The 22351-nt window shown below is 60.3% G+C and overlaps 1 protein-coding gene across 4 annotated transcripts in view; it reads left to right on the top strand.

Annotated features, from left to right (window-relative positions):
• LOC116952306 (laminin subunit beta-2-like) overlaps positions 1-21894 on the top strand; it is a 48493-nt gene extending 26599 nt beyond the window's left edge. For 2 of the 4 annotated variants that reach the window (XM_032971528.2, XM_032971529.2), the window contains 22 exons: positions 831-917; positions 1884-2042; positions 2772-2899; positions 3167-3287; positions 6138-6330; positions 6502-6645; positions 7798-8029; positions 8367-8530; positions 8791-9015; positions 9502-9719; positions 10054-10150; positions 10421-10602; positions 10781-10971; positions 11670-11854; positions 12708-12949; positions 13514-13717; positions 14193-14337; positions 15670-15877; positions 16358-16499; positions 16850-17026; positions 17215-17374; positions 18639-21894. In XM_032971528.2, coding sequence (XP_032827419.2) covers positions 831-917; positions 1884-2042; positions 2772-2899; positions 3167-3287; positions 6138-6330; positions 6502-6645; positions 7798-8029; positions 8367-8530; positions 8791-9015; positions 9502-9719; positions 10054-10150; positions 10421-10602; positions 10781-10971; positions 11670-11854; positions 12708-12949; positions 13514-13717; positions 14193-14337; positions 15670-15877; positions 16358-16499; positions 16850-17026; positions 17215-17374; positions 18639-18775 — 3741 coding nt within the window. In that variant the 3' untranslated portion in view covers positions 18776-21894. The remainder of the gene's footprint in view (positions 1-830; positions 918-1883; positions 2043-2771; positions 2900-3166; positions 3288-6137; positions 6331-6501; positions 6646-7797; positions 8030-8366; positions 8531-8790; positions 9016-9501; positions 9720-10053; positions 10151-10420; positions 10603-10780; positions 10972-11669; positions 11855-12707; positions 12950-13513; positions 13718-14192; positions 14338-15669; positions 15878-16357; positions 16500-16849; positions 17027-17214; positions 17375-18638) is intronic. The other 2 variants (XM_032971530.2, XM_076074232.1) reach the window with 2 other exon arrangements.
• The last annotated feature ends 457 nt before the right edge of the window (positions 21895-22351 follow it).

The raw sequence follows: 22351 nt of genomic DNA, 5'->3' as shown, positions 1-22351 counted from the left end.
GGTTTCGGTCTTTGGGAGGACCCTCATCCGGCAGTGGATCGATCGTGGCCGATGCCGGCGGTCGTGAGTGTACCGATTCATTTGCAGGGATGGTGCCGGAGGAGACGCCACCTGTTCCGTATCGATCGCTCAGATGTGGCTGTGGTTGGGTCATGACCGTTACGATCCTGGCCCTGCCTCTACCCCTCACCCTAACCTTACCCTCACCCTCAGCAGTAACCTTTGGTTCCCTTGACCCAAAAGTTAATCTCCTCCTCGTGCACCTCAAACTCCGCCCTTGCCTCCTCCAAGCTCAGGCGACGTTTGGTTCGCACAGCCTCCATCGTGAGCGAACGAGGCAGTGAGTGACTGTGCACGAGTGTCACGGTGACAATGCGAGCCGGTCAGAGTGAGTGAGCGAGTGTTTGTGTGAGTCAGTGCGATGTTGAGTGAGCGCCCGTCTCTGTGTTCGTCTGGATCCACGTGCATGTGTATCCACGTGCGTGTGTCTCTGTGTGCGTGTGCATTTATGCGTGTCTCTGTGCGAATGTCTATTCATGTCCATGTGTCTGTGGGTGTGTGTGTATCCACGTGCGTGTGTCTTTGTCTTTGTATGCATTTATGCGTGTCTCTGTGCGAATGTCTATCCATGTCCATGTGTCTCTGTGTCTGTGTGTGTGTATCCACGTGCGTGTGTCTCTGTGTGCGTGTGCATTTATGCGTGTCTCTGTGTGAATGTCTATCCATGTCCATGTGTCTCTGTGTGTGTGTATCCACGTGCGTGTGTCTCTGTGTGCGCGTGTGCCTCCGTGCGTGCCCTCCCCCCGTTACCGGACGGCGCTGGGCCCCAGACCCCCGGGGGGCTGGCGGAGTCCCTGCTGACCCCCTCGTTGTGTGAGGAGCGAGAGCGCGTCAAGCAAGGCCTCCCGACAGGCCGGGTAAAACCTCCGCGGCCTCGTCCAGTTTGCGCGGATTACTCACCTCTGACCTCGGGCTTTCAGCAACAATAACAACAACAACAACAGCGCTTCGTGTTCCCCGCGACCCCCCCGAGTTGCGCGCCGGTCGCGCAACTCGGCGAGACGACGCCTCCGTTCGGCATCTCGTAGAGCAGGGCTGCACTTCGTGCCGGAGAACAGCCTCGCGTGCGCAGATATCGCAGAAGCGCTTCCGAGATCGCTTCAAGCGACCTCTGGGCCGCTCGCCGCTCGATCTCTAGACGGACCCTGCGTCCCGCGACACCGAGAGCCCGGTTCGGGTGGAACCGGGACCCGGGCTCAAACTTTTCGACCGGCTCCGCGAGAGCGGCGGTGGTGGCCTGGACGCTCGTGCTGCCCCCGTCACCAACCGCTGCCCCCCCCCACTCCGTTGCTGGCTTGTGCATGGCTTCCTGCTGCCCTCACTGCAAGTCCCACCAGACCTGAGCTGCCCGTGTTCCACGACGCCTCAACGTGTCCCACCGTAAATCACGGCGTCACGCTGTCCGATTTTGGGGTCGTGGCTGCCAGTGCAGAAAGCCTCGCCTGTGACCCTCCTGCGACCTCTGATCCTTAACCTAGCACCTACCTTTACTCCTAGCGTGACCCCTGCAGTGACCTTGACCCTTAGCGTGCCCTAACGTGAACCCATGCCTTGACCCTCCCCACGGTCTCTACCGCAACCCTTACCTTACCCTGACCCCAACCGCGAGCCCTACACCCCGACCCCTCCTTTCCGCAGGACGCACACCGGCTTTGCCACGCGGAGTCCGCTCCATTAACGCATTAACGCGGCGCCGTGCGCGCAGCTGCAAGCGCGCGGCCTGATGCGGCATGGCTCCCGACGCGTCGTCGCGCTGCCGCGGCGCGACGACGTGCAGCGCCGTGCCGCGTCGTCACGCCGCGCCGTGCCGCGTCTGTCGGCAGGGCCTGGCGCTGGTGCCGCGGGCCCCCACGCCCGGGCGCGCGCCCACGTGGACGGGGCCGGGCTTCGTGCGGGTGCCCGAGGGCGGCCGCCTCGAGTTCCGCGTCTCCGACGTGCCCCACTCCATGGACTACGAGCTGCTCATCCGCTACGAGCCGCAGGTCGGCGGGGCGCGCGAGCGGCACCCACGCGCGCCACCGTGCGCACGCACGCACACGCACGCTTGTGCAGCCACCACGCATGGCACTCGCACGCCAGTAACGTGCGGTGAGGTCACTGGTTAGTGTCAGAGCCAGATTCACACACTGAGGGGGGCGTGGCCTCACGGAGGGGGCGTGTCCTCACTGAAGGGGGCGTGTCCTCAGTGAGGCGGATGTGATCGCTGCCTCCCCTGGTGCTTTTTCATTGCAGTTTCATGACGAGACCAGCGAGCCTAAATATATTTATACACATACGTGAAATAACTTACCTGGAGTATGGAAGGCGAGGACGTGAAATGAAGGGGTCTACAAACATTACATTGGTGACACACTGAGATAGTAACAGGCACGCGCTTATTGCCCGCGCTCCATCCAGTTACTGAGGGGTTGCGCAATCAGAGGGGAGGCTGAGCTCGTCGCTGCCTCACCTCCCGTCTCTTCCTGTATTTGCATCGTACAGAAATGACATTTATAACACAGATCAGTGGGAAAATCGTAATATTTATTTTATTATTTCTTTTTTTGTTACTTTTCGTAACAGCTATTTTCATTGGAGTATGACAGGTGAGGCTCTGCCTCCCTTGCCTCCCCTGACCGCACGTCCCTGTCGCACGCTCCCATTTCCCGCGTGGCTTCGTGTCGCCCCCTCCCGTCCCGCCTGGCCCTCGTCGCGGCGCGTGCGGCTCTCAGCTGCCGGAGGAGTGGGAGGTGGTGCTGGTGACGGTGCTTCGCCCCAGCGAAATCCCCACGCACTCACCGTGCGGGAACACCATCCCGGCCGACGACCACCTCGCCGTGTCGCTGCCGCCCGGGTCACGGTGAGACGCGTGCGTGACACGCGTGTGTGTGTGTGTACGCGTGCGTGACCCGCGCGTGTGTGTGTACGCGTGTGTGTGTGTACGCGTGTGTGACCCGCGTGTGTGTGTGTGTGTACGCGTGTGTGACCCGCGTGTGTGTGTGTGTGTACGCGTGCGTGACACGCGTGTGTGTGTGTGTACGCGTGCGTGACCCACGTGTGTGTGTGTGTACACGTGCGTGACCCGCGTGTGTGTGTGTGTGTACGCGTGCGTGATCCGTGCGCCCAGCTACGTGGTGCTGCCCCAGGCCGTGTGCCTGGAGAAGGGAGTGAGCTACGTGATCCGCGCGGACTTCACGCGCTACACGACGCACGAGCACGCGGAGAGCGCCCACGTGCTCATCGACTCGGTGAGCGCCGTCACCACCACTACTGCCAAACACCACTACCATCACCACCACTACCATCACCACCACTACTGCCAAACACCACTACCATCACCACCACTACCATCACCACCACTACTGCCAAACACCACTACCATCACCACCACTACCATCACCACCACTACTGCCAAACACCACTACCATCACCACCACTACCGCAATCACCACCACTGCCAACATCGCTACCATCACCACCACCACTGCCAACACCACTACCATCACCATCACTACCGAGAACATGACCACTGCCAACACCACCACTACCATCACCACCACCACTGCCAAACACCACTACCATCACCACCACTACCGAGAACATGACCACTGCCAACACCACCACTACCATCACCACCACTGCCAAACACCACTACCATCACCACCACTACCGAGAACATGACCACTGCCAACACCACCACTACCATCACCACCACCACTGCCAAACACCACTACCATCACCACCACTACCGAGAACATGACCACTGCCAACACCACCACTACCATCACCACCACCACTGCCAAACACCACTACCATCACCACCACTACCGAGAACATGACCACTGCCAACACCACCACTACCATCACCACCACCACTGCCAAACACCACTACCATCACCACGACTACCGAGAACATGACCACTGCCAACACCACCACTACCATCACCACCACCACTGCCAAACACCACTACCATCACCACCACTACCGAGAACATGACCACTGCCAACACCACCACTACCATCACCACCACCACTGCCAAACACCACTACCATCACCACCACTACCGAGAACATGACCACTGCCAACACCACCACTACCATCACCACCACCACTGCCAAACACCACTACCATCACCACCACTACCGAGAACATGACCACTGCCAACACCACCACTACCATCACCACCACCACTGCCAAACACCACTACCATCACCACCACTACCGAGAACATGACCACTGCCAACACCACCACTACCATCACCACCACCACTGCCAAACACCACTACCATCACCACCACTACCGAGAACATGACCACTGCCAACACCACCACTACCATCACCACCACCACTGCCAAACACCACTACCATCACCACCACTACCGAGAACATGACCACTGCCAACACCACCACTACCATCACCACCACCATTGCCAAACACCACTACCATCACCACCACTACCGCAATCACCACCACGTCAACATCGCTACCATCACCACCACTGCCAACATCGCTACCATCACCACCACTACCATCACCACCACCACCACTGCCAACACCACTACCATCACCACCACTACCATCACCACCACTGCCAACATCGCTACCATCACCACCACTACCGCAATCACCACCACTGCCAACATCGCTACCATCATCACCACTACCATCACCACCACCACCACTGCCAACACCACTACCATCACCACCACTACCGCAATCACCACCACTGCCAACATCGCTACCATCACCACCACCACTGCCAACACCACTACCATCACCATCACTACCGCAATCACCACCACTGCCAAACACCACTAACATCACCACCACTACCGAGAACATGACCACTGCCAACACCACCACTACCATCACCACCACCACTGCCAAACACCACTACCATCACCACCACTACCGAGAACATGACCACTGCCAACACCACCACTACCATCACCACCACCACTGCCAAACACCACTACCATCACCACCACTACCGAGAACATGACCACTGCCAACACCACCACTACCATCACCACCACCACTGCCAAACACCACTACCATCACCACCACTACCGAGAACATGACCACTGCCAACACCACCACTACCATCACCACCACCACTGCCAAACACCACTACCATCACCACCACTACCGAGAACATGACCACTGCCAACACCACCACTACCATCACCACCACCACTGCCAAACACCACTACCATCACCACCACTACCGAGAACATGACCACTGCCAACACCACCACTACCATCACCACCACCACTGCCAAACACCACTACCATCACCACCACTACCGCAATCACCACCACGTCAACATCGCTACCATCACCACCACTACCGCAATCACCACCACTGCCAACATCGCTACCATCACCACCACTACCATCACCACCACCACCACTGCCAACACCACTACCATCACCACCACTACCATCACCACCACTGCCAACATCGCTACCATCACCACCACTACCGCAATCACCACCACTGCCAACATCGCTACCATCATCACCACTACCATCACCACCACCACCACTGCCAACACCACTACCATCACCACCACTACCGCAATCACCACCACTGCCAACATCGCTACCATCATCACCCCCACTGCCAACACCACTACCATCACCACTACTACCACAATCACCACCACTGCCAACACCACTACCATCACCACCACTACCATCACCACCACCACTGCTAAACACTACTACCATCACCACCACTACCACAATCACCACCACTGCCAACATCGCTACCATCACCACCACTACCATCACCACCACCACTGCCAACACCACTACCATCACCACCACTACAGCAATCACCACCACTGCCAACATCGCTACCATCACCACCACTACCATCACCACCACCACCACTGCTAACACCACTACCATCACCACCACTACCGCAATCACCACCACTGCCAACATCGCTACCATCACCACCACCACTACCACCACCATAACCGCTACCACCACCGAAACGATCACAACCACTACCTACACCGCCACTGCCATCTCCATCATTCTCCACCGCCAACTTCCTCCGTTCTGTGCCCCCCCCCACCACCGTAGCTGGTGCTGCTGCCGCTCTACACGTCGCTGGAGATGTTCTCCGGGGACGATCGCGAGTCGACTCGGCGGCGCGAGAACTTTGATCGCTACCTCTGCCAGGAGAGCGGCAAGGCCGTGATGAAGCAGCCGGTGACGGAGGTGTGCGCCGGCCTCATCTGCAGCCTGTCGGCGCTGCTGCACGACGGCGCCCTGCGTGAGAACCCCGGCACCCTCCTCCTCCTCCTCCACCGCCGCCGTTTTCATCGCCGCCGTCATCAGCAGCAGCAGTAGCATCTGTATAAAACTCCAATCACCCTCTGCCCCTCCCCTTTGCACCCCCCCCCCTTTGCACCCCCCCCCCCCTCTGCACCCTCTCCCCCCACAGCATGCCAGTGCGATCCGCAGGGCTCGCTGAGCTCGGAGTGCGACCCTAACGGGGGTCAGTGTCATTGCCGCCCCAACGTGGTGGGGCGGCGCTGTGACGCGTGCGCGCCTGGGACCTACGGCTTCGGGCCCAGCGGCTGCCTCTGTGAGTGCCCGACCCGAGCTACAGGGTCAGCTGACTATCAACGCGGGGTCAGCTGACTATCGACATGGGGTCAGCTGACTAGCGACATGGGGTCAGCTGACGAACGAAATGGAATCAGCTGACGAGCAAAATGGGATCAGCTGACTATTGACGCGTGGGTCAGCTTACTAGCGATGTGGGGTCAGCTGACTCGCGACATGGGGTCAGCTTACTAGCGATGTGGGGTCAGCTGACTATCGACATGGGGTCAGCTGACTAGCGATGTGGGGTCAGCTGACTAGCGATGTGGGGTCAGCTGACTATTGACGCGTGGGTCAGCTTATTAGCGATGTGGGGTCAGCTGACTAGCGATGTGGGGTCAGCTGCCAAGCGATGTGGGGTCAGCTGACTAGCGATGTGGGGTCAGCTGACTAGCGATGTGGGGTCAGCTGACTAGCGATGTGGGGTCAGCTGACTATTGACGCGTGGGTCAGCTTACTAGCGATGTGGGGTCAGCTGACTAGTGATGTGGGGTCAGCTGCCAAGCGATGTGGGGTCAGCTGACTAGCAATGTGGGGTCAGCTGACTAGCGATGTGGGGTCAGCTGACTAGCGATGTGGGGTCAGCTGACTAGCGATGTGGGGTCAGCTGACTATTGACGCGTGGGTCAGCTTACTAGCGATGTGGGGTCAGCTGACTAGCGATGTGGGGTCAGCTGACTATCGACATGGGGTCAGCTGACTATCGACATGGGGTCAGCTGACTATTGACGCGTGGGTCAGCTGACTAGCGACGTGGCGTCAGCTGACAAGCGAAATGGAATCAGCTGACGAGCAAAATGAGATCAGCTGACTATTGACGCGTGGGTCAGCTTACTAGCGATGTGGTGTCAGCTGACTAGCGATGTGAGGTCAGCTGACTATTGACGCGTGGGTCAGCTTACTAGCGATGTGGGGTCAGCTGACTAGCGACATGGGGTCAGCTGACTATTGACACGTGGGTCAGCTTATTAGCGACGTGGGGTCAGCTGACTATCGACATGGGGTCAGCTGACTATTGACGCGTGGGTCAGCTGACTAGCGACGCGGAGATAATTATGAGGCTCGTGCCTCCTGCTTGTGTCCCCTGCGAGTCGCCCCCCTCCTGAACCCTTCTCCCTCGCCCCCCGCGCAGCGTGCGAGTGCAGCGACGAGGGCTCCCACCACGCGTTCTGCGACGCGCGCACCGGGCAGTGCCGCTGCCGGCACGGCGCGTACGGCCGGCGCTGCGACCACTGCCAGCCGGGCTACTGGGGCTTCCCGGCGTGCCGGCCGTGCCGGTGCAACGGCCACGCCGAGGAGTGCCACCCGGTCACCGGGACGTGCCACACGTGCCGCGAGCACACCGCCGGGGAGAGCTGCGAGCGGTGAGGATGACGTGGGGCGTGCGCGGGTCTCTGTGTGTCCCCGTGTGTGTTGCCTTGTATGCCGTGCCACGAGTCCTCTTCTCTCACCTCCCCACGTCTTCCGTTGTCTCCCTGTGTCCCCCTGTGCGTCCCTACGTGTCCCTGTGTGCATCCGGATCTCCCCGCGTCTTTCTGAGTCTCCCCACGTGTCTCCTGGACCGTGTATCTCCCCACATCTCCCCAAGTCTCCCCGCGTCTCCGTACCCCCACAGATTGCTCCCGCGTGACTAGAGGCGCCGTGCAGAACCCCTCCTCTCCGTAACCGTGGCGCCCGTGTTCCCTGTTTCCCTGGCAACAGCTGTGCGGATGGTTACTATGGAAACCCAGTGCTGGGCTCGGGCGAGCAGTGCCGGCCTTGCCCGTGTCCTGGCGGCCCCGGATCCGGGCGTCACTTCGCCAGCTCGTGCCACGAGGACCCGCACTCGCAGCGCGTCGTCTGCAGCTGCCGTCCAGGATACACCGGTACAGCACTGCACCGCGCCGGGTCGCGCCGCACCGCACAGCGGCTCCCCATCAGGGCGGTACACACGAAGCAGCGGCAACGACTCCCGACCGCCTCTCTCGAGTCGCCGGCGCTCCGCGCGCCACGGATCCAGCGCTCAGAGCAGAGCCGCAGAGACCCCTCCGTGGTAACGGCGAGCGCCGGCCGCGGCTCTCGGTTTCCCCACCGCTCACCACGCGCCCGCCCCCCCCACCCCCCCCCCCCCAAACTACCACGACAGGCTCGAGCTGCGAGGAGTGCGCCCCCGGTCACCACGGCAACCCGCACGAGGCGGGCGGCTCGTGCCGGCCCTGCCGCTGCCACGGCAACATCGACCCGACCGACCCGGGGTCTTGCGACCGGCGCTCAGGCGTCTGCCTCCGCTGCCTGCACCACTCGCACGGGCCCGACTGCGGCGCCTGCCTGCCCGGTTTCTACGGCAACGCCACGCAGCAGAGCTGCCAACGTGAGCGCCGTGACGCGGACGACAAAACCGTGCACGGATTCTGCACTCGCTGTCCAACAACGCTTTGCGTGTGCGCACGTACCCACGTGTGTGTGCATACCCACGTGGGTACGCACGTATCCGGGCGTATTCGTGTACGCGTGTACCTTGCATACCCGTGTATGTACCCCTGTGCGTACCCGTGCGTGTGTGGCTGCGCTCCGAACCCGGTGACCTGAGTTCGATTCCCAATCACGGCCAACGCCACTGACGAATATTTAAACCGGTCCTGGGCCTCACCTAGGTCGACTCAGCCTCAAATGAGTACCCGGTGCGATGTGTAAACATCGCCGCTGGGGGAGACAAAGGCGTCCAGGCGTGGTGCTGGCACAAGCCACCCCTTCGTGTGCCGTGCCGGCCTTTACAGGTGCTCGCTAACGGCACTTGCCCCAACAGCTTGTGAAAGGCTGCGAGACGGGATCCTTGTGTTTGTGCGCGCGCGTGCAGGCTGCGCCTGCAGCCCATACGGCGTGGACCCGCGCCGCTGCCCGCCGGGCGCCGTGTGCGAGTGCGACGCGGCGTCGGGGCAGTGCCCGTGTCGGCAGCACGCGCTGGGACGCGCGTGCGAGCACTGCGCGCCCGGCCACTGGGGCCTGGCCGAGGGCGAGGGGTGCCGTGCGTGCGCCTGCGACCGCACCAAGGCGCTCGGCGACGCCTGCAACGAGGTACGTGCCGCGTGAAGCGGCCATCTTACCTGGGGGGGCGGGGGGGGGACAAACCCAACAGGTCACGTGGGGTCTCTTCTCGGAGGGTGCCTCTGCGTCTGCCCCGGGGAGCGGTGGCGTAGCGGTTAGCGCGCTGCGCTACAAACCCGGCGACCCGAGTTCGATTCCCGCTCACGACCAACACCCAGTGACGACGAATCTGAACCGGTCCTGGGCCACGCCCAGGTCGACCCGGCCTTGAATGAGTACCTGCTGCGGTTTGTCAACGTCACCGCTTGCCCCGGCGGTCCGTTTCAACGCTATCCGGGGGGATCTTTGTTTTGTGTGCGTGTAGTTCACAGGGCAGTGCGAGTGTCAGCCGGGCTTCGGGGGCCGCTCCTGCACCGAATGCATGGAGAACTTCTGGGGCAATCCCAGCGTCGAGTGCATCGGTAACTACGCGCCCACCGCGCACCCGCTCAGCCAGCCGCCCATCCACTCGGCCGCCCGCTGAACCACCCAAACGCTCATGCATCTGGCCTTCCACCTACCGAACCGCCCGTCCGCACAACTGCCTATCCGCCCACCCAACCACTCACCCATCCACCCAAGCACCCGCCAGGCCTGTCACCCACCGTCCAACCCTCCGGCCTCCCCTCCCGCTCACCCACGCGTGCGTCTGCCCCCGCTCCGTGTGTCGTCTGCCCGTGCGCGTGCGTCAGCGTGCCAGTGCGACGCGCGCGGGATCTCCACGGCGCAGTGCGAGCGGGCGACGGGGCACTGCGTGTGCCGCGCCGGCGTGGCGGGGGTGCGCTGCGACGCGTGCGCGCGCGGCTTCTCCGGGAGCTTCCCGCACTGCGAGCCTTGCCACCAGTGCTTCGGGGACTGGGACCGCATCGTGCAGGTGGGACGCGGGGACGCGGGGGGACACGGGGAGACGCGGGCGGACACGGGGACGCGGGGGCATGCGGAGACGCGGGCGGACACGGGGACGCGAGGGGGGCACGGGAGGATGCGGAGGGACACCGGAACAAGGATAGCGTCAGCCCTGACGATAATGACGTCGACTCTGTCGTGCGCAGTCGCTGGCGGAGCGGTCGCGCGGCCTGGCGGAGCGCGCCGCTCGCCTCGCCGAGTCGGGAGCGGTCGGCGCCTTCGGGGAGCAGTTTGGCGCCCTGGAGGAGAAGCTGGCGGAGGCGCGGAGGATCGTGGATGGGCGCGTCGCCACGGCCCTCTCCGTCACCGCCCTCATCGGCTCCATGGAGGACATCCGGTGCGGGGCCGCGTTTACGACCACATCTTTCACCCCCCCCCCCTGCTCGTTCCGCGCGTTCGCAGTATGGAGAGAGGTGCACACACTGGGAATTACAACGACGGACGGAAATGTCAGCGTGTGGATGAGAGAACTCGCGCAGGAGGCCTGAGGCGTCTTCCCCCGGGTTTAAATAAAGGCAACAAAGTGTCAGGGGGACGGAGCGATGAGCTCGGCGGTTCGAGTGCGGGCGCCGGGCGGATCGACCGTGAGAGGTGGCGTCGGCCTGGGCGGGAGGCCTTCGTCCAGCAGTGGACTGATCACGGCCGACGATGATTTCGGCCGGACGATCCCTAGAGAAGGAACGTCTCACTGGCAAGGGAGTGCAGGGTGTTGAGTCGCGCGCGTGCGGCACGCGCGTACCGGCGTGGCGTGCCCACCACCGTGGCTCAACTCCAGCTCTGGAAATCGGACGTGTTGGGTTTGACCATCTTGTGATGAACGCTCTCCTCAGCGGCAGGGCGAGTGGGCAACTGCTGCCCCCGGCTGCGTGGCACAGGGGTCAATTGAAGGGGTCATCGGTGGTGGCTCTGTGATATCCTCACCCGCGGGCTGTCCTCCGGCGCGAAGGATCACGTGCTGCGAAAGCGGCAACGCGGTTGCGATTAAACTGTCGGTACATTTTTTTGTCATAATTAAATGAAAATCACCGCGCGCAGGAAAATGATCGATGAGCTGACGAACCGGCTGACGCCGCTGGAGATCGACCTCACGGAAAGCCAGGACCGGAACGCCAACGCCACGGGGCGGATCGCGGAGCTGGAGCGGGACGTGCGGCGCCTCAACCGCACCGCCGGCGGCCTGGAGCACCAACTGGATCTCATCAAGAACTCCAACTACCGCGGTACGGTGTGCACAGCATCACCACACTGACTCACACCACTCACACTCAGACACTCACCACTCACACTCACTCACCACTCACACTCATACACTCACCACTTACACTCACACCACTCACCACTCACACTCAAACACTCACCACTCACACTCAGACACTCACCACTCACACTCAGACACTCACCACTCAGACACTCACCACTCAGACACACAGCATCACCACACTCACTCACACCACTCACACTCAGACACTCACCACTCACATTCAGACACTCACCACTCACACTCAGACACACAGCATCACCACACTCACTCACACCACTCACACTCAGACACTCACCACTCACCAGACACTCACCACTCACACCACTCACCACTCACACTCAGACACTCACCACTCACACTCAGGCACACACCACTCAGACACTCACCACTCACACTCAGGCACAGTATTACCACACTGACTCACACCACTCACACTCAGACACTCACCACTCACACTCAGACACTCACCACTCACACTCACCACTCACACTCAGACACTCACCATTCACACTCACACTCAGACACTCACACTCACACACTCACCACTCACACTCAGACACTCACCACTCACACACTCACCACTCACACTCAGACACTCACCACTCAGACACTCACCACTCACACTCAAACACTCACCACTCACACTCAGACACTCACCACTCACACTCAGACACTCACCACTCACGTGGTGCCACTGTTTCACCGAATCTCCACTCGTGCCACCCTCCCTCTCGCCCCCCACTCCCCCCCCCCCCAACCTCACCCTCCTCGTTCCCCTCCCTCCCCGCCCTCCCTCTCTCTCGCCGCCACAGGCGCGTACGACAGCGTGCGCCAGCTGCACGCCGACTCGCTGGCGGCGGAGTCGCGAGCCAACGCCTCCGTGACGGGCTCCGGGAGCCCGCTGGGCCGCTCGGCCGACGCCCGCTCGCGAGCCCGGGCGCTGCTCGAGGCCTCGCGCGACGAGTTCCGCCGCAAGAGCGCGGCCGGGCGCGACGCGCTGGAGACGCTCGCCGACGACGTGCGTTCGCTCAGCCTGCGCACCGTCAGCGAGAAGGTGCGACTCCCGGTGGGGGCCGGGCGGCGGGGCGGCGCCGCCCCGCCGGGTACGGGCGACGAGGTAGCCCCTGGGTCGGGGTGGGTGGACGCCCGAACTCGCGAAGGGAGGTCGGGCCGACGAGGGGTCGGACGGACACTCGGACGGATGTAGGTCGGAGGGAACGGAGGACGGAGGTCAGATGGGCGAGTCGGACGGATAGATGGTCGCACGGGTGAACGACGGTTCGGATGGTGGCCCTGAAGGACGGAGGTCAGAGAGACGGCCTGATAAGGGGCCGGACGGATGGACGGACGGAAGTGGGATGGGCGGAATACGGACGGACGATCGGATAGATGGAAGTCAGACACACGGACAAACGGGCTGTCGAACAGAGAGATGGAGGTCAGATAGACGGACAGAGATGGGATAGACGTACAGACAGACAGGACGGTCACACAGACGGATGGACAGTCACGTGACTATACTCAACGCGGCTCACGTGCCTGTGCTTCGCTGAGCGTCACGTGACCGTGCGTGGCCGAGGGTCACGTGACCGAGCACCGCTGCCTCCCCCTCCCCCAGGTGTGCGGCTCCCCAGGTGACGAGCCGTGCTCGGACTCCCCGTGCGGGGGGCCCGGGTGCCGGGACGAGGACGGCTCCCCGCGCTGCGGGGGCCTGGGGTGCAACGGCGCCGCCACGGCCGCCGCGGAGGCGCTGGAGCGAGCGCGCAACGCCGACCTGGAGATCCAGCAGGCCGCGGCGCAGGTGGAGGAGCTCAACAAGCAGGTGCGGCCGGGGGAGGACAGGGGGGGGCGGCGGAGGGGGAGTTTGGGGGGGCGGCGCTCCCCTCCGCCGGGAGGTCGCCGTGTCCCTCGTCGTCGGGTCGTTCGGTCTCTGCCGCTGCCCCCGGCAGCCTGGAATTCCCAACCCCCCCCCCCCGAACCACCCTTGCCGGTGACTCCCCATGCCCAGGCGCGAGGCGCCGGCACACAATGGTCCACTCGCTTCCGAGTGGCCGCGCGAGACCTTTTACGTCCACCGTGAGCGAAGCGGACGGCGCGTTGAATATTTGACGGTTGATACCACACCGCGGTATTAACCGAGGCGGCCGGCCGGATTTGAACCGTGAACCTCGGCAGCAAGCGGCGAGTTCGCCCGCCGCGTGGACCCGTTCATGCTTCTTGCGACGGTTTTGCTTTGCACCTCTCCGCGCCGTGCCCTCTGACCCCGCGACCGCCGCCCCCCCCCTCCCACCGGGCAGGTCCAAGATGCGCGTGCGAGGTCGCACCAGGCCCGGGGGCAGGCGGAGGCGGCGCTGGACAGAGCCAACGGGACGCGGGAGCGCGCGCAGCGCGCCAACGCCCAGCTCCGCGCCCTCATCCAGCAGATCAAGGACTTCCTGCAGCGTGAGTCGCCGTGCCCCCGTACTTATCCGTACCTCACCACGCCGGTCGCGAGCGGGGGTGTTGGCGAAGGGGGCCCAGGCTCACGACCCGTTCAGATATCGCTCGCCACTGATGCCGACCGTGGCCGGGAATGGAACTTAGTTCCCCCCCCCACTCCCCACTTCCTCCACCCCCCTAAGTGCCCCAGCAGAATCAGAATCCGTTTTTATCCTGGAGACAATCCGATGAGTTATGAAGCTCTTTTCCATGAGTACGCGCTGCCGATTCTCACGTCGTTCCAAAAAAATGTCGGAAAACGCAAAATGTCGGACGGTTTAAACCAATCTGGTTTCGTCGACGTCAGCTGTTACTCCGCTCGAAGCTGGCGCCACGCGACGCCGCGCAGCACCGCGTGGCACCGCGTGGCGCCGCTGGTGTGAGCGCGTCTCACGTCGTGTAAGTGATCGCAACCCCCCGGAACGATCCCAAACGTTCTTAAAAATCCGAATAAAAAAAAATCCAAATCCCATCCCTAGTGTTCGGCTCAGGGTAATTCACATCGCACGGAATGGGATTACAGGCGACGTGAAGTAGGTGTCATTTCAACATTTGTTGTTAACTGTTTCCATTACCACCACCACCGTCACCATCATCATCATCATCGTCCCTTCTTCCGTGACTGTGTCCCACTCACGGCCCACTTCACGCCTCTTAGCAGTCACTGCGGTGATGTCTCTCCGAACTTGCATGGTGTTCTCCATTCCACGTGTTCCTCTCTCCTCCTCTATAAAACTACTATGAACTAAATTTTGATTTAAAGCTTTCGTGACTGCAGTAATTCATATTCTTAGTTTTTTCGAAACGTCGTGAGAATTTTTTATTGTTTTTATATATATTTTGTTATTTTGTTGTTTCTCTTCAACGTGACTTTACCGAAAAAACTAAGAATACTATGAACTAGTTTTATTTGACCAGGTAAGGCCCACTGAGCTATGTAGCTCTTTTTCAGAAGAGACCTGGCCATCACACATGATAGCTCAACGAAGAGGCTTACCGTGTGGAGATTTATAGCAGCCAAATACTCAACGCATGTTTCTTAATGTGGAGGGAAAGAGACAAATCCACGGGGAGAACATGCCAACTCCAGATAAAGAGGCGTCAGGGTCAGGATCGAATCCCCGACTTCCTGCATACCAGGCGATGGAGATAACATCACTCCTCGTCATTCTTCACGAGCCTCTCTCCGCGACCCTCACCTCCGTTCTCCTGCCTCACTCCCGAATCTCTCACCATCCCTCTACCCCCTGTCCACCGTAACTCCTCGCCCATGCTTCTCCGTCAACCCGCGTGCAGAGGACAGCGCCAGCCCCGACGACATCGAGCTGGTGTCGAACCGCGTGCTGGAGCTGAGCGTGCCGGCGTCGGCCGAGCAGACGCACGAGCTGGCGGCCGAGATCAAGCGGCGCGTCGCCGACCTCGCCAACGTCGACGCCATCCTGGAGCAGACAAGCGGCGACATCGCCGACGCCAACAGGCTCCTGCAGGAGGCGCGCGACGCCAAGTGAGGGTCGATGCCGCGATAGACGGTCGACGACCGGACGGCGGGCGCTGCCGTCCGTCGTCATGGCGCAGGGTGCTCGTCGCGACGTGTTTGGCACGCGGGGGGGGGGGGGGCGGGGGGGGCAGCAGCGTCGCTGTGCCGCGCGTCGTCCCGGTGGAGGAGTTTGCGGAGTACATTTTTTTAACTTTGGCAAACTCGGACCGCGACGCCGGCACGCGGTAATCGACCAGGAGCGGCCAGCCGGTCGCCTAGCCGCGGACCTTCTGCAACACGCGGCGAGCGCTCGGCCGTGTCGCCGCCAACAACGAGGAACGCGACGCAGAGCGACGGGCGGAGAGTCGTGGGAGCGACGCGACGGCGCAACCGGCACGCAGCGACCCCGCGATCCACAGCCACGCATTTTGCACTTCTGCCCGCGCGTGGGCGTGCGTACAATGTGTACACGCGTGTTGTTGTGCGTGCGCACGCGCGTGTTCGCAGGACGCGTGCCGATGACGTGCTGGCGACGGCGGAGGGAGTGAAGGGGGCACTGGAGGACGCGGAGATGGCGCAGAAAGCGGCGCAAGAGGCGATCAATCAGGCGAAGGGAGACATCCAAGGGGCGCAGAACACACTGGCATCGGTCAGCACATGCACACATAAAGACAAAGATAAAGATCCCCGTATAGCCTGAACAGACTGTTGGGGCAAGTGCTGTTAGTGAGCACGGGTCACAAATGACAGCTCAACGAAGTGGCTTATCATTTCATGGACATTTATAGCGGCCAAATACTCTAAAAGCACGTAGATTCTGAACGCGGAGGGAAAAACCGGAGGAGCCGGAGAACAATTCCGCACAGCCGTCAGCATTGGCATCGAACCCACGACCTCCTGTATACCAGGCGAGGCAGGTAACATCTCCTAGCCACCGCGGCACTGCCACGTTCCTCCGTCCTCTCCCCCCAACCCCCGCTCCCACCACCCCACGTTCAGATCGCGTCGGAGACGGACTCCGCAGAGCAGCGTCTGCGCGAGGCGGCGGAGCGAGCGGCGCGGATCGACGATGCCGTCGCGGCGCTCAAGATCAAGAGCAGCCAGGCCGCCATGGCCAGCACGCGCGCCGACAAGGCCGCGGGGAACGCCAAGCTCCGTGCCGACGAAGCCAAGCAGGTGCCGACCCCAGCTCCGTGGGCGGCGGTCATCGCGGAGGCCGCGGGGGCGAGGTTGTCGCCACGGTCGGGCGGCGTTCGCGGTTGTCGCGGTTAGTTTCGGTCGTGCCATTCACGTCGGTGCCATCCCCCCTCGCGCCGCACCATCTCCTCTTCTCTCCGCGTGTCCCCCCCTCCGCCGGTCGCCAGATCCTGGGCGGGGAGCTGAGGGAGAAGTTCGGCTTGCTGGAGACGCAGGCTCGCAGCAAGGCGGACGGCGCCACCACGGCGCGCCAACGAGCCGAGGCCCTGCGCGATCAGGCCCGCAAACTCCTCACCGGTGCACAGGACAAGCTGCAGAGGCTCATGGGTAATTTTATCTTGCTGATGCTGCTGGCACCCCAAGGCGCTTTTGCTCTGCAGATGTGTGAGGAATTTGCTGCGGTTTTACCGTTGCTTTAGAGATTTGGGTGGTTTCGGAAATTGTGTTTTTTAGCGGGCCAAGTGGCCCAGCGGTAGAACGGGCGGCTCAACATGGAAAGGTAGCGAGTTCAAATTCTGTTTGGTAGTAGTTGACTCAGCCCATCATTCCTCTGGGGTCGATACAATGGGTACCTCTTTGTGGGCTATCGCCCCAAACTAAACTTCTCTCCCACTGTACAATGGATCCAGTGCCAGGAGCCTGCCGTGGCTTAGGAGGCACTGGTTATTTTTTTCCACTAAAGTAACAGAGCCATTCCGCTGATATACGCCATGTGTGGCGTCGATGCGGTGATGCCTACACTCACACACACGCTCAAACTGAACTCACACGTACACTTACTCAGACAACAGCCACCATTTGCCACTAAATGGCGGTGACGTCACCACGGCGCTTGTGCCAGGCTAAGTGCGCTTTGAGGCCACGTGAAGTGTCAAAGGCTCGCTGTTGGCAGGTCACTGTGCTGACTAGCGCGTGTGCTCCCCACTGTGTTAATTTGCTGCATTTTAGCCACCCAGCGCTCCACTCATTGTTGTGAGTGTCATTCCTTTGCCCTCCGTTGCTGTTGGACGGCAACTGCCTCCACTTGTCCAGTAGCATCTTTCACGAGCCTCCTCAATAGAGGTCGATCTTGACACTGCTCGTACCAGTCATCAGCAAGTGCACTCAGCCCCCACATCCTTCTGTACCACAACACCCCATCTCTTCTCCAGCCCGTGCCACTCCCGTTTAGGCCCTTCTATCCGACCAAACAGAAGCCAAGGATCTGTGAGCTCCTCACATAATCCAGTCTGGTCAAACCCAGAATGGATCATAGGCAGGCTAGCCTGAATGTTCCAAACAGGGCGCACACACTCGCTCTCCTTAATTGATGTTGGATTCTCTTCACTTGTTTTGACGTCGCACGCATTGAACGCACCGCTAGCCCCGCCCCTGGCCCTGCTTGGCTCCGAGCCAGATTTTGAGGCCAACGAGTCACGGCTTGGATCTGGCTCGCCACGGCAAAGAGCCGGTGGAAAACCAGGCCGCATCGTGCGCGATGGCCCCGCCCGGGGTGAGCAGCTCGGCTGCGATTTGCTGAGCGATGATGCTGCAACGTTGTTCCCCGTGTGTCCCGCCTCACCGGCGTCGCCCTCGTTGCACGTGGGAGCAGACCTGGAAGAGCAGTACGAGAGGAACGAGCAGGCGCTGGAGGAGAAGGCTCGCTCGCTGGACGGACTCGAGGAGAAGATGCAAGCCATCCTGCACGCCATCAACCGCCAGATCACCGTCTACAACACGTGCCAGTGATCGGCGGCACGCACACACTCACCCACACACACACGCACGCTCCCACGCGCAATAGGCATGCAATGATTCAGGGATCCGTCACTTTGGTTTCGTAAAACGTTTTATAAGAAGGTTTGTGTTGGGTTACGGTCATTACGCGTGAGATGGCACGAACTGGATGGACGATTTGAGATCACAAATGAGACGGAAGAATTGAGACGGATAAAAAAAACAATCAGTTGGTGAGAACCGCATCGTGACGGCGAACTCGTACAATTTATCAAATCGCGGGGGAGGTGGGGTAAACTGTTACATGCCGACTGCGCGCACACGCATGTTCACGCATTCGCGCACGCACGCACGTGTGCACGTGCTCTCGCAGGAACGCACGCGCGCGCGATTCGGTTTTGTTGTGGGAGAAGTCCAGATTTGTTTCGCCCCAGTGCCTTCATCAGGTGACCTCAAGGCTCCGTTAAACCAGCTATGTTTAGCAGCCACACCAATCAGCACGGCGATCCCACGGATGTTTACCAAAGCGGTCCGTTTGGGCGGTCGAAAAAAATGTGCCCGGCAGTCGACCATTTGGCATAGAGCAGTCGGTGGGGTAATTGGCAAATTAGCTGGTTGCCAAGCAACGCCAAAGGCAAAGCATTATGGGAAGGGACGTGTTGGGTCGCTCTGATTGGTGGGATGCTCGTGGCTGCTCAGTGCATAGACATTTGAGCGCTGCTCCTCGCTTTGTGCCTTTTCACCGTTACAATCCACAGCCAGCTGCCTGGGTGACCGAATAGAAAAGTGAGCAACACAATGTATCACGTAGCTGTTTATGCAGCCATAACACCAGGATTCAGAAATGATATTTGTGTGAGGCCCACGTGACGATCTGGCCACATTTGTGTCGTTAGGTGGTGGGGAGGGTGTTACCGACACAAATGTGGCCAGGTCATCACGTGGCCAAACCCAAAAATCAATTACAAATCGTAACAAAACAATCATGAACAACAACGTAAAACATACAGTGTGCACTATCATCACTAAACACACTTGTCGACCGTACAGTTCGCACACAAACACGTGGGTAGCCGTGGCCCGTTTTGCGGGTGCACTGTATAAGTGTCCACTCGGATGCCGCGGGTTTGGCGCTTGGACCCGGCGGCATCTTCTCACTCAACCAGCGCCACCACCACCAGCACAACAATCACCGCGGCCCGGTCCACGCCGCGCGGTTCGCACAGAGCGACCGTCGTCGATGTCGCCGCTCGGGCGTCAATAGAGACGGAGTGCGTCGCTTGAGTCCCAGTTTAACCGCGGGCAATGACGACCCGCGTGGAGGCTGTGAATTTCACGTCGCCATTCTCCCTTAGTCTGGCTGACTAATGCCAAACGTTGAGTTAAACGCTCAAGGGGAATAGATTGTGGTGTGAGGGGCGCGCAATTCCCCCTTCGTTATCGTCAGGTCAGAAAATCCACGAACCCTTGTCAATCTCTTCATAGAGTCATCCTATGACTGCAATTAAAGAGCCGCGCACCCCGTGGAATATATTCGTCACTACTTTCGCCGATGAGATGAACACCACCAATCGTGTCACTCTGCCACCACTCGCTCGACGATCCCAGCAAAGGTTTCGCGGCCGACGGCTTTCCAAGCCAGCGCCGAATGTGTTGCTCTGTGAGAATCGCGAACTGTGGAACCTCTACGCTTGAACCTGCCTCCTAAGCCTCCACCGCGTGCCCCCCCCCCCCCCCCCCCCCGTGTAAACACAGTCAGAAATGCCAATACGCAAAGGTGCGCGCTGCCCACAAACGGCAGGAAAGGCGCGACTCACATCCAAGTGCCTTGGGCGTGGGGGCCTTGTCTCTCTGCGTGTTGTGGTTTCTGGTTCGGGCCTGCACGCGTTTCCCTGTCCCGATGGGTGCCCCAGCGGTGGAGAGCTGCATCTGATTGGGAAAACACGCGTCGCGCGCGGAGGCTTGAGACGCACGCCTGTAGGGTTTTAGCTGTAGCTGTAGTGCGGAAGCGTCCTGACCTGGCACGGCTTCACTCGACCCCGGAGAGGAGGAAAGATCCCCTTGCCTCAAACGGCCATAACAACCTGGGCACGCCTGCCTAGGGCCTCGCCTGCTTGTGTTGGGGCCTAGTCGAGATGTCTATCTTGTTGGGGCCTGGAATTGGCGATGTTGGGTCCAATTTGCCCTAAAGCATTTGATTTTTGTTAAAAATTCCTACCTCAATCGATGGCACCGAACAGAAATTGGTAATTGAACACGTAGGCTTTGGCGACCAATATTCATAATAAAGGTTTTTGGGTTAGATCACGTAAGTACAAATGTGTCGTAACCCTCCACCACCCAACACAGCCAGTAAGGGATTTGTCACGTAAACAATACGCCAATTAGTTACTACTTCAGCCCACCGGTGTGTTGGAGAGTAAATCCACAACATTTACAATTTTAATACGACCTTTCACTGTGTGCAGAAATTGGTAATATGCAAAGAAAATTTCCCCAAAATGTTGGCAACTTTCGACCTGCTATGCCGGGGTGAGCGGGGCGGGGGCATTTTTGTTTGTTCCTGCGATAGGTCCCGTTATTTTCGTTTGAAGGTGGCAACCCATCGGCACGCATCAACCACTCATGCCCCATTCACCGTCGTCGCTAAGAGTTGACGATGGTGAGTGGGGCATTCCACGGCGGCGGTCGGACACCGATTTTGAGAGTGGCGGGACGCGGGTGCCAGGTCAGGGCGCGGTTATTGCGGTCGAACGTCAACATTTGCGGTCGCTGATGGTCACCGGAGTGTGTGGGGTTTACCCATCTGTTTTCGTGGTGACCAGGTAATGGACCTGTCACCTGGGTAACCAGGTGATGGGTCTATCGCTTGATTAAGCAAGCAATAAGTTTTGCTGCCTGGGTGATGGGTCTGTTGCCTAGGTAACCAGGTAACGGATCTGTCACCTGGGTAATGCTCCTGTCACCTTGGTAAGCGGGCAACTCATGTGTCACCTGGGTAAACAGATGATGGATTTGTCAACTGAACTCGGTAATGCGTCTGTTAAATTGTTAACGTGGTGCACACCCGGTGAGCAGTGAGCTTTCACCGTCAGCGCTGGCGCGGTCGCAATAAAAGCAAAAATGAGCAATCAGCGGCTGGACCCTTGCTGCTGTGAGCGCGGCGCTGCGAGGTGGCCGCGTGGTTGGTTCATCGTCTCGCGACGATGCCGACGGCCAGGACCGGCATGCGAATGTAGCCAGGTAGGGGCTCTGTCGTCTAGGTAACCAGGTAGGGGCCCTGTCGTCTAGGTAAACAGGTAGGGGCTCTGTCGTCTAGGTAACCAGGTAGGGGCTCTGTCGTCTAGGTAACCAGGTAGGGGCCCTGTCATCTAGGTAACCAGGTAGGGGCTCTGTCGTCTAGGTAACCAGGTAGGGGCTCTGTCGTCTAGGTAACCAGGTAGGGGCTCTGTCGTCTAGGTAACCAGGTAGGGGCTCTGTCGTCTAGGTAACCAGGTAGGGGCTCTGTCGTCTAGGTAACCAGGTAGGGGCTCTGTCGTCTAGGTAACCAGGTAGGGGATCTGTCATTGAGGTAACCAGGTAGGGGAT

The sequence above is a fragment of the Petromyzon marinus genome, chromosome 46 (genome assembly GCF_048934315.1).
Source record: "Petromyzon marinus isolate PM22_M1 ecotype Great Lakes invasive population chromosome 46, UKy_Petmar_22M1.pri1.0, whole genome shotgun sequence".
Classification (NCBI taxonomy): Eukaryota; Metazoa; Chordata; class Hyperoartia; order Petromyzontiformes; family Petromyzontidae; genus Petromyzon; species Petromyzon marinus.
The sequence above is the reverse complement of the archived record's forward strand: the minus strand, read 5'-3'. Positions and strand labels throughout refer to the sequence as shown.